The 13,178-nt window shown below is 36.7% G+C and overlaps 1 protein-coding gene across 1 annotated transcript in view; it reads right to left on the bottom strand.

The window, feature by feature from the left end:
• Positions 1 to 12,139, bottom strand: part of LOC128552652 (CAP-Gly domain-containing linker protein 3-like) — a gene marked incomplete at its 3' end in the record, with an annotated part of 40,014 nt that extends 27,875 nt beyond the window's left edge. Inside the window, exons 1-2 of the mRNA XM_053533694.1 lie at positions 11,574 to 12,139; positions 5,091 to 5,411 (exon numbers count right to left, since the gene is read on the bottom strand). Coding sequence (XP_053389669.1) covers positions 5,091 to 5,411; positions 11,574 to 12,023 — 771 coding nt within the window. The remainder of the gene's footprint in view (positions 1 to 5,090; positions 5,412 to 11,573) is intronic.
• Positions 12,140 to 13,178: the final 1,039 nt, after the last annotated feature.

The following is a 13,178-nucleotide window of genomic DNA, read 5'->3' as shown; positions in this document are numbered from 1 at the left end:
CATAAATGAAGTCTCTATATGGCTGCAAAAGCCAAAATAGCCAATTTTGGACCTTTAAGGGGCCATAACTCTGGAACCCATGATGGAATCCGGCCAGTTGAAGAAAGGAAGCAAGATCTTGCAGTGATACAAGTTGTGTGCCAGTTTGGTTAAAATCAAATCATAAACGAAGCTGCTATTGTGCAGACAAAGTCAAAATAGCTAATTTTGGCCCTTTCAGGGGCCATAACTCTGGAACCCATTAAGGGATCTGGCCGGTTCAAGTCAGGAACCCGAGATCTTATGGTGACACAAATTTTGTGCAAGTTTGATTAAATTCAAATCATAAATGAAGCTGCTATTGTGCAGACAAGGTCAAAATAGCTAATTCTGGCCCTTTCAGGGGCCATCACTCTGGAACCCATAACGGAATCTCGCCAGTTCAAGAAAGGAACCAAGATCTTATGGTGATACAAGTTGTGTGCAAGTTTGGTTAAAATAAGATCATAAATGAAGCTGCTATTGTGCAGACAAGGTCAAAATAGCTAATTCTGGCCCTTTCAGGGACCATAACTCTGGAACCCATAACGGAATCTGGCCAGTTCAAGGAAGGAACCAAGACCTCATGGTGATACAAGTTGTGTGCCAGTTTGGTAAAAATCAAATCATAAATAAAGCTGCTATTGTGCAGACAAGGTCAAAATAGCTAATTTTGGCCCTTTCAGGGGCCATAACTCTGGGACCCATAGTGGGATCTGGCCAGTTCAAGAAAGGAACCATGATCTTATGGTGATACAAGTTGTATGCAAGTTTGGTTAAAATAAAATCATAAATGAAACCACTATCGTGCAGACAAGAAATTGTTGACGGACGCACGGACGCACACACGACAGACGAAGGGTGATCACAAAAGCTCACCTTGTCACTATGTGACAGGTGAGCTAAAAAGTTACAATATAAGCTATTTATAGTAACAACAAAGGGAAGTAATTCTAGATTTTTGCGCACGACACTCCGTCTCATGATGGTAAAAAATTGTGCCAAGTTACATCAAAATCCCTCCATGCATGAAGAAGAAATGCTCCGGACAAAGTCATTATTGAATCTGACCTTTGACCTCTAAGTGTGACCTTGACCTTTGAGATAGGAACCTGGGGTTTGCGCATGACACTCTGTCTCACTGAGGTTTACATTCAAGCCAAATATAAACAAGATTGCTCCATGCATGTCAAAGTTATGGTCCGGACAAACAAATCCGGACGGACGCACGCAGGGACGCATGCACATACACCGAACAGCCATTTGGACAACTATATCTTCGCTTCCACAAGCCGGCTCGACAAAAACGTTTTGTTTTGTAACAAATTTTTGTTGCCAGTAACAATGTTCTGTTTGGTTCGAAAACGTCTGCATTATAGATTTTTTAAAAGTGCACAACTTTTCCACGTGAATATACAGAAACAGTGCACATAGGTTCTCTTTTGATGTTTTTTTAAAGTGAAGGTCCAGTGCTTAAGGTTCAATGATCAATGAACATTTCTATATATTTGTGTGAAGTACAAACTGCTAATATTTCAGTAATTATTTTCATTGAGGAATTAATGTAAAATGATATGTTGGGTGAAAAGTTTGAGTGGTCTTCGGAAGTACTGAGCACAAATTCTGTATGTTTTTTCTTGTCTTTTTCAGGTAAAGACTACACAAGAATTAGTGTCTGATTAGTTTTCCTGCAATATTCCTGCACAAGGAGTTTTTAACAGTTTTCTGGTTATACATATTTACCTAACGTGTTCCCGTCATTGTTCTGTCCTTACCATATATGGCACATTATTATTAGGCAGTATTAGTACTACAAGTATGTGGGCCTCTGACGAACTGGAAGATAAGACACAACTGACGAACTGAGAAAAGGTAGATATCTAGAACTTTGTGGACACAAAATTAGTTTTATTATCATTAAAATTATGAGCTATATATGGCAAGGCCAGAACAAGCAATGACAGGAACATGAAAAACGGCGGGACGACAACTGGATGCACCACTAGTAACAGCGCTGACAGAACATAATTGTGTCGAAAAAACGTAGCGTCGAAGATACATTACGTCAGAGATATATAACGTCAGAGATATCTAACGTCAGAGACATGTAACGTCAGATACATATAACGTCAGAGATATATAACGTCAGATACATATAACGTCAGAGATATATAACGTCATTTACATATAACGTCAGAGATATATAACGTCAGAGATATATAACGTCAATGATACACAACTATGATTTAGAAATATTGCCTTATGCAGCTTATATATACTACTTGTACTTGTCTGTGACTAAAATATCCTTGGGGGAATTTATGGTGCTTACCTGACATCCCTCCAAAAGACTTCTCATTCAGACTGATATTTTTGTTTCATCATGTTTAGTTAACTCCAGGAGCAAAGGTCATTTATAAGGATACAAATGTGTAGATATTAATTATCATCAATATATGATATTAGTATCGTCAAATATAAATTTTTTGTAAAAACAAACAATTTTGATATGATGGATATTTTAAAGATGTTTGAATTTTCTTAGGGTGTAACCACCCATGTTAAATGTTATTTAACGACTGCTATTGTAACAGTTAATAAAACCTTTTAAGTACACAGAACACTAACATGTAAACTAATTATAGCTTGAGGGGTAATGAAATGTGCAGCATCCCTCACCCAATAAGGCGGAACTTCACTTTACAGTACAGTATGTAGAGATATTGGATTGACTCAAGCATCCCGAAGGACCAGAGAAAAAATAAACAACACTGAGACCAAATAAAGGGAGAATTTTTTCGGTCACCACATGGCACTTAAGACTGTTGTAATAGTTAATAAATAAGCAAGAGGATGTAAAATAACAGACTCTGTCTATTTGAATTTGAACAAAAACTTCATATTCGTCTTTTTCTCAAACACCAAATTCACCGCTGACGTTTACCTGTAATTAGAAAAAATGCAACTGTGTCTATTGTTTACAGAAAAAGCAAATATTACGACAGTATGCAGAATTCCGTAAACGAAAGATATGTAACTAAGTCTTACAAAAGTGTATATTAAATATTCCTTTAATATGTAATGAAAATATTAAATCAAAGACTCGAGTACAGTCATCTTATCAAAGGTTGTTAACAAATAAGTTGTCAACAAATAAGATAGTTATTATATTATTAAACGTATTACAAACAAATTACAATAATTTGATTAGTAGTAATTGTTAAACAGTGTAAAGAAACTTACCAATAATTTCTAAACATCTGAAAACTGACAAACAAGCGAAACAAAAGAGCGTATTAGGTACCGTAATAAATAAAACAGAGTAAGAAACAGGTGTTAGTAAAACATAATTTGTAATGTAATTGTTAGAAGAGGTGCAAATAACATAAAATTTAAGTAACAATCAATTTAGAAATGAACAATAAGATCAAAGATTTATACACTTACAATGACCTGAAAACAGAAATAAAACTGTTGAAACAAAACAAAGAATATGCGACTCTAATTAGATTTTACAGAAAATACAAAACAATATGATATGTACTATTATATATCATCACATTGTGACTGATTACGCGTATACGAACGAGATATACATTCAAAATAATTAGTAAGTACATGTATAGACATTTTAAGCATTTATATTTACAAATTATGAAAAAAAAAATTCTTTCAAAAAGTATTAAATGAACACCAGGGTTCCTCGCGGCTGACCACCACGGACCATCGCGTCCGTCCATTGCAACGCACGGCGTTCGCTGCTTCCAGCTATGACCATTCCTGACCACCCAAAATATCCGATATGGACGTAAAAACGAACACGCGAAATTGAATCACGGCAACAGGTATTCAAATGAAGGTTCTGCGCTGGCGGTACTGTACATAATTATAGAAAACTGGCCCATATGTCTTTAACACAAATCATCTTACTTTAAACATAATTTCATTTTTAAATTTGTGAGAAAATTGATGAAAGATCACATGTACTGTACTTTATGAGTTAAAAGAGAAGTAATTTCATTTACCTATGAAAAAAGAAAGATAACTTAGGTGCCTGTGACCTTGACCTTTGAGGCATGGGTTGTAATGGTGAATATCTAAACCAAACTATTTGGATGTACATTTATGCATACCAGACAAAAAAAAAGATCTTTTATCTTAAAGTCAACATTTACCTTGAGCCAGAGGTCTGAGTCTATAAGAAATAGATCAGTCCCACCAACTAAAAAGTAGCTTTGGCCCAACGCTCTAGACCACTGCGCCACCATGGAATTTTCTAAGTGTAAAGATTAACGTGGAATTTGAAGATTAGATAAGTTATCCTGACCTTGAACTTGACCCCAATCATCTCATATACAATCCCAACCTTGGTTTTCCTATAAGCTACCTATAGACCAAGTTTAATTTCAATACATCAATATAAACTAAAGTTATTGTGCGGAAACCAATTTTTCTTCTTTTAGCAACAGCGACCTTGACCTTGACCCAAATGCAATCCCAACCTTCGCCTCCTTACCATCTATCTACAGGCCAAGTTTGGTGTCTATAGCTTGTTCCAAACTATAGTTATTGTGCCAAAACCAAGTTTGACGCCTGCCCGCCCATCAAATGACACAACCCAATCTAATAAACGGTTTTCTATGAAAACCTGGTTAAATATGAAGGAAAGTACTTTTAATATCCCATTCATTTTATGATCAAAGTTGCAATCCATGGATTCATATCCCAATGAGATAACCATTTTGGCATAAACCATGAACTGATGACCTAGTTTAAGATCTAAATTTCAGAGAGGAAGACAATCTGATAATTTTTATGAAGATCAAATGGAAAATGAGGATTCTAGAGCGTTGACTAGGTAGCCAGTCCACTTAGCTCAATATGGAGAGTGCAGATCTATGGATTACAAGTTCTATCCATGACCTTGACCTATGACATGAATAAGGCCAAGTCTAGTTTACAGTATGTTATGTCTTTTGTTTAAACTAGGCATATAGAATTCTTTCATATATCTGATGCAGTAACTGGAAACTGACAAATCATTAATAGGGACGGATGACGAAATAACATACAAATTCAACTCCAACAGTGATGTCGTCATCTGCTCTGCAATCTGGAAGTAGCCCAATCCACTTGACAACTCCTGCTTCTGGTCCTTCATCACTTATCCACACAATTCTATCACCCATCTTTAATCCGTAAGCATTTTCTTTCCCGTACTGACTGTACACGTTTGCAGCGCTGGCTCCGGCTATGTCTGACTGACGCTGTGGAGGTGGCCCTTTATGTTGCCGAATTCTGTGAAGACCCACAAATAATGCTGACTCTGGAGCACATTGAAAGTAACGCTGATTCCTGAACATTCCATCACTGTGACCTTGACCTTTGTTGTACTGAATGAGATAAATACAGTCAATGTGTAAAATGTTTAATTTAGTATTAGCTAATTTATATTAGATTTCACTCCATGGTCAGCTTGCTGCTGAGTCAGAGAAAAAGTGTCAAGAGACAGTATGCTTGTCCCTCCATACTGATATTGTTAACAGTATCTCAGAAGCCTACATTACATTTATCTTCCTCCAATATACGGCCTGTAAACACTGGCCTTATGGAGGTGAGTTGAAAATAAGAGCCAATTCAACTTCCGAGGCGTCGCTAATGACCAGAACTATAAAAGAAATGTAAATAAACAAAAAAGGTGATATGCCTTTTTACTTTCTGTAACAAATTTAAGACTTTATTTAAAAAAACGAGCAATGACGTTCCACCAAGAAATTGTTATACTTTTTATTTATGCAGGTCGACTTTCAGAGAGCTAGCATTTCTTGACGAGAGGACCTTTTAAAGTTGTGAAATAGGACTGGTTGGAACCAAAAGTAGGCATGTGACTATATATTTCACACTAGTGTACGCAAATGAAAGATTGAAAAGTCATCGTACGGATCTTGTTGAAAAGAATGTCTTATAATTGTATAATCTACTTGATTTACAGATAGGTTTCATCCACCTATGTGCATTTGTGACCGGAAGCAGGAGTCAGCGCTGCAGAGGTGGCATTTTGAACCAGATGCTCATCATGCTATCCAGTTTTTTTTTAAGATGCACCACAAAATAACTGTATTCTTTTGTATTTCCAAGATGGTAATTATACATGCTTTGCATTATTGAAGAAAAATGAGAAATAACAAGCATCTAGTTACAAATTGACAGTGACATATATAAGGCCAAGACAATGTGTTTAGACCACACTTCGTTTCTACAGTGTAAGATAGTTATTATTCTATGTTTATAAAACTATACTGAGAAGAGAATGACTGAATAAGTTTGCAGATGAAGTTGTGAAAACACATTAATTCAAGGAGGGCCTAAATTGTCTACATAGAATAGATGTATAATACCAGTATTATCAGAATGATTTGCACCAAGTTCATGTGGGAGGAAAAAGTAGGTCACTTGGTCGTGGTGAGTCTTTAAACTGTATGAGAGATGTTTGCATTTCTAAATGCTTCTGCTGTGATTTCTGGTTATGATGGTTCTAGCATGAAAACAGACACAGGTAAGCCTATGGCAGTTATATGCTACGAAGAATCATAACCACCTCTGAAAAATCATGACATCATCAACCGAATCATAACACTGAGTATACTGCAGCATTTCATTCGTAAACTATGCTCTCAAAACATTTTGAGAGAACAACAATTGAAACGTTTGGGAATCATTAATCGATTGACGCCACTATTTGCCAGAAAACTTATATATGTTCGAAAACACTAGCAAAATGCAATGCTTGTGGTTCTGAATCGCTGAAATGTCATCAGGTGTACAACTTCTAAAGTTAACAGGCAGTAAACAGTCGGTCTCAGCAAGGGAAATTGACAATGTATGTTTGCCTGTAATCATTATTTAATCGGGCATCAAATAGCATTCGCTGATTTTTCATACGCAGTAATATAAGAAAATAACGTAAGATTTGCTTACTTGTGTCTATGTTTTCATGCTAGAACCATCATAACCGGAAATCAAAGCAGAAGCATTTCCATACAAAAGCCACTTGCTATGATTCTGGAGATTACCAGGCATGATTGTAAATGTCTAATAGTGCTAGAATATAGGGTCATTAAACTGATTAGTTGTATATGATATTTTCCATGTAAGGGAAATCTCCCACTCAACAACAGTTTTCATGGTCAATGACTATGTGGCAATGGTTATGATTACTTTTATTTTATTCTTGAAATTACTCTTTTATTTTAAATTTATCAATAAGACTATCAACAAGAGGGTCATAATGACCCTATATCGCTCACCTGTTAAACTTGGCCTTGGAATCATCAAGATAAACATTCTGACCAAGTTTCATGAAGATAGGGTCATAAATGTGGCCTCTAGTGTTAAAACTTTTCCTTTGATTTCAGTGGTGACCTAGTTTTTGACACCACATGCCCCAGTTTCGAACTTGGCCTAGGAATCATCAGGATAAACATTTTTACCAAGTTTCATGAAGACATGGTCAAAAATATCGCCTCTAAAGTGCTAACAAGTTTTTCCTTTGATTTCAGTGGAGACCTAGTTTTTGAAACCATATGACCCAGTTTTGAACTTGGCATAGGAATCATCAAGATAAACATTCTGACCAAATTTAATGAAGATAGGGTCATAAATGTGGCCTCAAAAGTGTTAACAAGCTTTTCCTTTGATCTGACCTGGTGACCTAATTTTAGACCCCCACATGACCCAGTTTAGCTTGGCCTAGAGATCATTGAGATACTGTAAAATCATTAAATTTCGTGGACATGAATTTTCGTGGTTTTGGTCAAATCGGCAATTTCGTGGGGATATGAATTCGTGGATTTCAACCTTTGGACATAAAATGAATGGGAATTTTACTTGTTCGTTGGGATTAAATTTCGTGGATTAAATCAACCACGAAATCCACGAAAATTAGTTCCCCACGAATATTAATGATTTCACAGTAAACATTCTGTGCAAGTTTGTGTCAAATCAAAGCATAAATGAAACCTCTGTATGGCTGAAAGAGCCAAAATAGAAAATATGCACCTTTAAGGGGCAGTGACTCTAGAACCCATTAGGTAATCTTAAGCCGGTTTTCGAAAGGAACAGAGATCTTATTATGACTTAAATTGTGTATAAGTGTGGTTAAAATTGAATGTTAAATGTCACTTCTATCATGTTCACAAGGTAAAAATTAACAAATTTTGACTCTTTCAGAGGTCCATCAGGGGCCGTAACTCCAGAACCTATGATTGGATCTGAAGGATTCTTCATGGAATCCAAGATCTACTGTTATATATTTTGCAAGTTTGTATCAAATCAAACCATAAATGAAGTCTCTATATGGCTGCAAAAGCCAAAATAGCAAATTCTGGCCCTTTAAAGGGCCATAACTCAGGAACCAATGATGGGATCTGGCCAGTTTTCGAAAGGAATCGAGATAATAAGCCAATACAAGTTGTGTGCAAGTTTGATTCAAATCCATTGCAAAATGTGGTCTCTATCGTGTTCACAAGCCAAAACAGCAACTTTTGGCCCTTTAAGGGGCCATAACTCTAAAAACCATGATGGGATCTGGCCAGTTTTCAAAAGAAACTGAGACATTACACCAGTACAAATTGCATGCAAGTTTGATTAAAATCAGTTGCAAAATGTGGTCTCTATCGTGTTCACAAGAAATTGTGGACGGACAGACGCCGACGGACAAAGGGCGATCCCAATTTAAGCTCATCTTGTCACTGCGTGACAGGTGAGTAATAAAACTTAATCCACACTTAAGTTTTACTGATGGACTTTCTAATAGTTTGACTAAAGAAATATGAAAATAGATGACATAAAGTTAGTATCCCAATTGGTCTTAAGATAATAATCAAATCGAAAATGTCACGTTTTTTTAGATATTTATCCCCTGTTAAAATAGGAGGGATATAGTTTTACCAATGTCTGTATCCATTTGTCTGTCATACTACAGCCTTAGCTGTGTGTACAAAAGTCATACAGAGATAATATTTAGTTAATGAGGAGAAGTACATTCAGCTAACCTATCCATAACCTGCACTTTAACACAGTAGTTATTGCCTCTGAATTAATAAAAATTGCAATATGTTTCATTTCTCATGAATGCCCATGACGTCTCTTTCACATGGAATACCGATTCATTTAACACTTTAACTCTAATTTTAACAAGAGCTTGTAGAACACAAAATGCCCCCCTTGATGCATTCAGTAATTGCACAAGGAACAGAAATTTTTTGGTCACTGTACACAAAAGTTGTGCTGTTCTGGGTCAATGTGACCTTGACCTTTGACCTCAAAATCAATTGGGATCATCTGCTGGTCATGAAAAACCTCCCTATCAAGTTTCATGATCCTAGGCCCAAGTGTTCTCAAGTTATCATGCAGAAACTGTTGAATTGTTCCGGGTCGCTGTGACTTTGACCTTTGACCTACTGACCTCAAAATCAATAGGGGTCATCTGCTGATCATAACCAACCTCCCTATCAAGTTTTGTGATCCTAGGCAAAAGCGTTCTCAAGTTAACGTCCAGAATTGGTTTAACTGATCTGGGTCACTGTGACCTTGACCTTAAATCTACTGACCTCAAAATTAATAGGGGTCATCTGTAGTTTTTGACCCCAAATGACCCAGTTTCAAATTTCACTAGAGATCATCAAGACAAACATTCTGACCAAGTTTCATAACGATATGGTCACAACTGTGGCCTCTACAGTGTTCACAAGCTTTTCCTTTGATTTGACTGGGTGACCTAGTTTTTGACCCCACATGACCCACATTCAAACTTTACCTATAGATCATCAAGACAAACATTCTGACTAATTCTCATGAGTTTCAAACTTTATTGCGGTCTCCAGAGTGTTAACAAGATTTTCCTTTGATCTGGTCTAGTGACCTAGTTTTTGACCCCACTTGACCCAGTTTCAAATCTGACCTAGAGATCATCAAGACAAACTTTTGAACAAGTTCCGTAAAGATTGAGTCACAACTGTGGCCTCTAGAGTGTTCACAAGCTTTTCCTTTGATCTGGCCTACTGACCTAGCTTTTGATCCCACATGACCCAGTTTTGAACTTGACTTAGAGATCATCAAGATAAACATTCTGACCAAGTTTCATATATATTGGGTAACAATTGTGGCCTCCAGAGTGTTCACAAGACAAATGTTGACAGGTGTTGGACGACACACGCCGCCGGATGCCAGACAATGACCAGTCACGACAGCTCACCTTGTACATTTATGTACCTTAAACAAGAGGGCCCTAGGTCGCTCACCTGAGAAACACACCATAATAGTGTAGTGATTTCATGGAAACAAATATTCTGGCCAATTTTCATTAGGATTGGACCAAAAATGTGGTCTCGAGTTTAAACCAGTATTTTCTTTGATATGACCTAGTGACCTACTTTTTGACCCCAGATGACCCATATTCAAACTTGACCTAGATTTCATCAAGGCAATCATTCTGACCAAATTTTATGAAGATCAATTGAAAAATACAGCCGCTATTACATACACAAGGTTTTTCTTTGATTTGGCCTAGTGACCTACTTTTTAATCCCAGATGACCCATATTAGAAATCAACCTAGACTTCATCAAGGCAATCATTCTGACCAAATTTTATGAAAATCAATTGAAAAATACAGCTTTTATCGCGTATACACAAAATTTTTCTTTGATTTGACCTAGTGACCCAGTTTTTCAACCCAGATGACCCATATTCGAACTCGAACTAGATTTCATCAAGGCAATCATTCTGACCAAATTTCATGAAGATCAATTGAAAAATACAGCCTCTATCGCATACACAAGCTAAATGTTGTCAAACGACAAACAGATGTACGCTGGACATCGAGCGATCACAATAACTCACCTGAGCATTGCTAAGGTGAGCTAAAACCTTGTTTTCGTTTGTTTGATTTGGGTTTAACGCCGTTTTTCAACAGTATTTCAGTTATGTAGCGGCGGGCAGTTAACCTAACCAGTGTTCCTGGATTCTGTACCAGTATAAACCTGTTCTCCGCAAGTAACTGCCAACTTCCCCACATGAATCAGAGGTGGAGGACTAATGATATCAGACATAATGTCGTTTGTCAAATAGTCACCGTGAACATATGCCCCGCCCGAGGATCGAACTCGCAACCCCGAGATCCGTAGACAAATGCTCTTACCTATTGAGCTAAGCGGGCGGGCTAGCTAAAATCTTGAATGATGAATAAAGATTATAGTTGATAACACAATATTACCTAACTGATGAATCAGGATTACAGTTGATAACACAATATTAATTACCTAACAAAAAGTCCTCTGTTTTAAACAACAGACATACTTAGCATCTGGTTTCAAACAATATTGTAATGATGTCTGAGTGTAAAGTCTAAAAACATAAATTTTCATTTTCAACCAGTTGAACCTAAATCCAAGAGTCATCAAACATTGTAGTCTGCAGGAAGTTGGTATAATATGTCTACATCATGTGTGAGTATTTATACATTGTAGCTTTACCACTATTTATTTAAACTCTTACCACAAGCTCAACACCGAAGTGGATTCCATTAAGACCATGCACATGACCTCTGAATCGCAGTATTCCTATCAAATCTTTTGCGGAGGCTTTATCATAAACTTCAACATAATCTCCAACTTTCATTTTCTGACCTTCCTGCATCCATTCTTTATTCATAAATATTTGATACCTGTCTGCACAAGTTGGCACATTTATTAAAAGTTCATATTCATCTCTGCTAATATCATTGAAATCATCACGGGAACACGTCACCTCCACATCTTCCTGGTCAAGAGTTTCTAAAACAAACTGTAATTGATTTGGTGGAGCAGAGTTTTTGATAACATCCAAAAGTAGTAACAATGTTCCTGGTAGTATTTCTACTTTTGAAGTGGATGATTTCATGAACTTCTTCTCTTTCTTCTTACCCAGGCATTTTGTTAACAGTATACAGAATCTTTCACTAGACATTGTAAAATCAGTACCTTGGTGTCATGATATTCAACCTTTGATTACACACAACATTCCCTAAAAGTAATTAAGGAATTCCAAAAAGGAAATTCCCAAAACTAAAAATAGCTTCAGTAAGATCGGAAGATGAAATTTTCTTCAAGAACGAAATATGACTATGTCACAGCAATTCATACTGCTAGAAGGCCCTGCTACTAAATAAAATGTGATGACCTGACATTGCTTTCCATTTAGATGGAGTGCGGTACTATTTCGCAGTACGTGTAATTACGAGGTCGAAGCGGTGACCTAAAAAGCGTCTATCCCACTTGATGACACGACGTTGAAACTTAGAAAAATGATTGTTTCATCGGTCTACTTTGCTTTTCTATTCTTTCCTTGTTTGTCATTAGGATCGGTATAGTTTTATTTTATTTCTTTTACGGTTTTACTAAAGAAGCGTTTACTGATAAAATAATAAAACGCAATGAAAATTCATTGCAAGTTGTCTAATGCCCGGACATTGGTCTTAATCGGATCTCTTGAACTTCTAGGTCAGACACTGCTATTGTTTTTCGATAGGCTGCAGTTAGAAGGAATGACCCTGTCTCATAAACCCAAAACTGAGAGTTCTTGATCTTGATTGGTAACAGTGAAACATAAAAACATTTTACTGCGCCTGCATCAAGTTGCTACTAATGACCATGTTGTCTATATCTATCTATTTATACTGCAGCACTCCTCTTTGTGAGTATAATTATGTGCAGCTGTACAAGAAGTTAAAAGTAGATTGGATAGGAGGATAAAAATAATACACAATGTGTATTGCAAGCATGAATACAGTTGATAGTGTTAAAAAACAAGAAAGATTTACAGATAAAAGCAGTTTAAAAACAGGTCTATCATGTTAAGCATTTGTGTACAAGTTTGGTCACACCCTGCTTAAACTGGTTCACGGTGGGGGCTTGCACAAGTTAGACTCGAAGGGAATTCCAAAGCACTATGGTGGCTGGAAAGAAAGAGTACTTATAGTAATTACAGGGAGTGAGGATCTGAGTATAAGAGTGGGGATGCATATGTCTTGTTAGACAGGATGGGGGCTGACATAGGGAGGGAGTGGCACAGCAACCAAACCATTCACTATCTTGTAGAACATAAGGAGGCGTGAATCAGATC

Source organism: Mercenaria mercenaria, unplaced genomic scaffold (assembly GCF_021730395.1).
Source record: "Mercenaria mercenaria strain notata unplaced genomic scaffold, MADL_Memer_1 contig_3002, whole genome shotgun sequence".
Lineage (NCBI taxonomy): Eukaryota > Metazoa > Mollusca > Bivalvia > Venerida > Veneridae > Mercenaria > Mercenaria mercenaria.
This window is presented reverse-complemented; position numbering and strand designations above follow the sequence as displayed.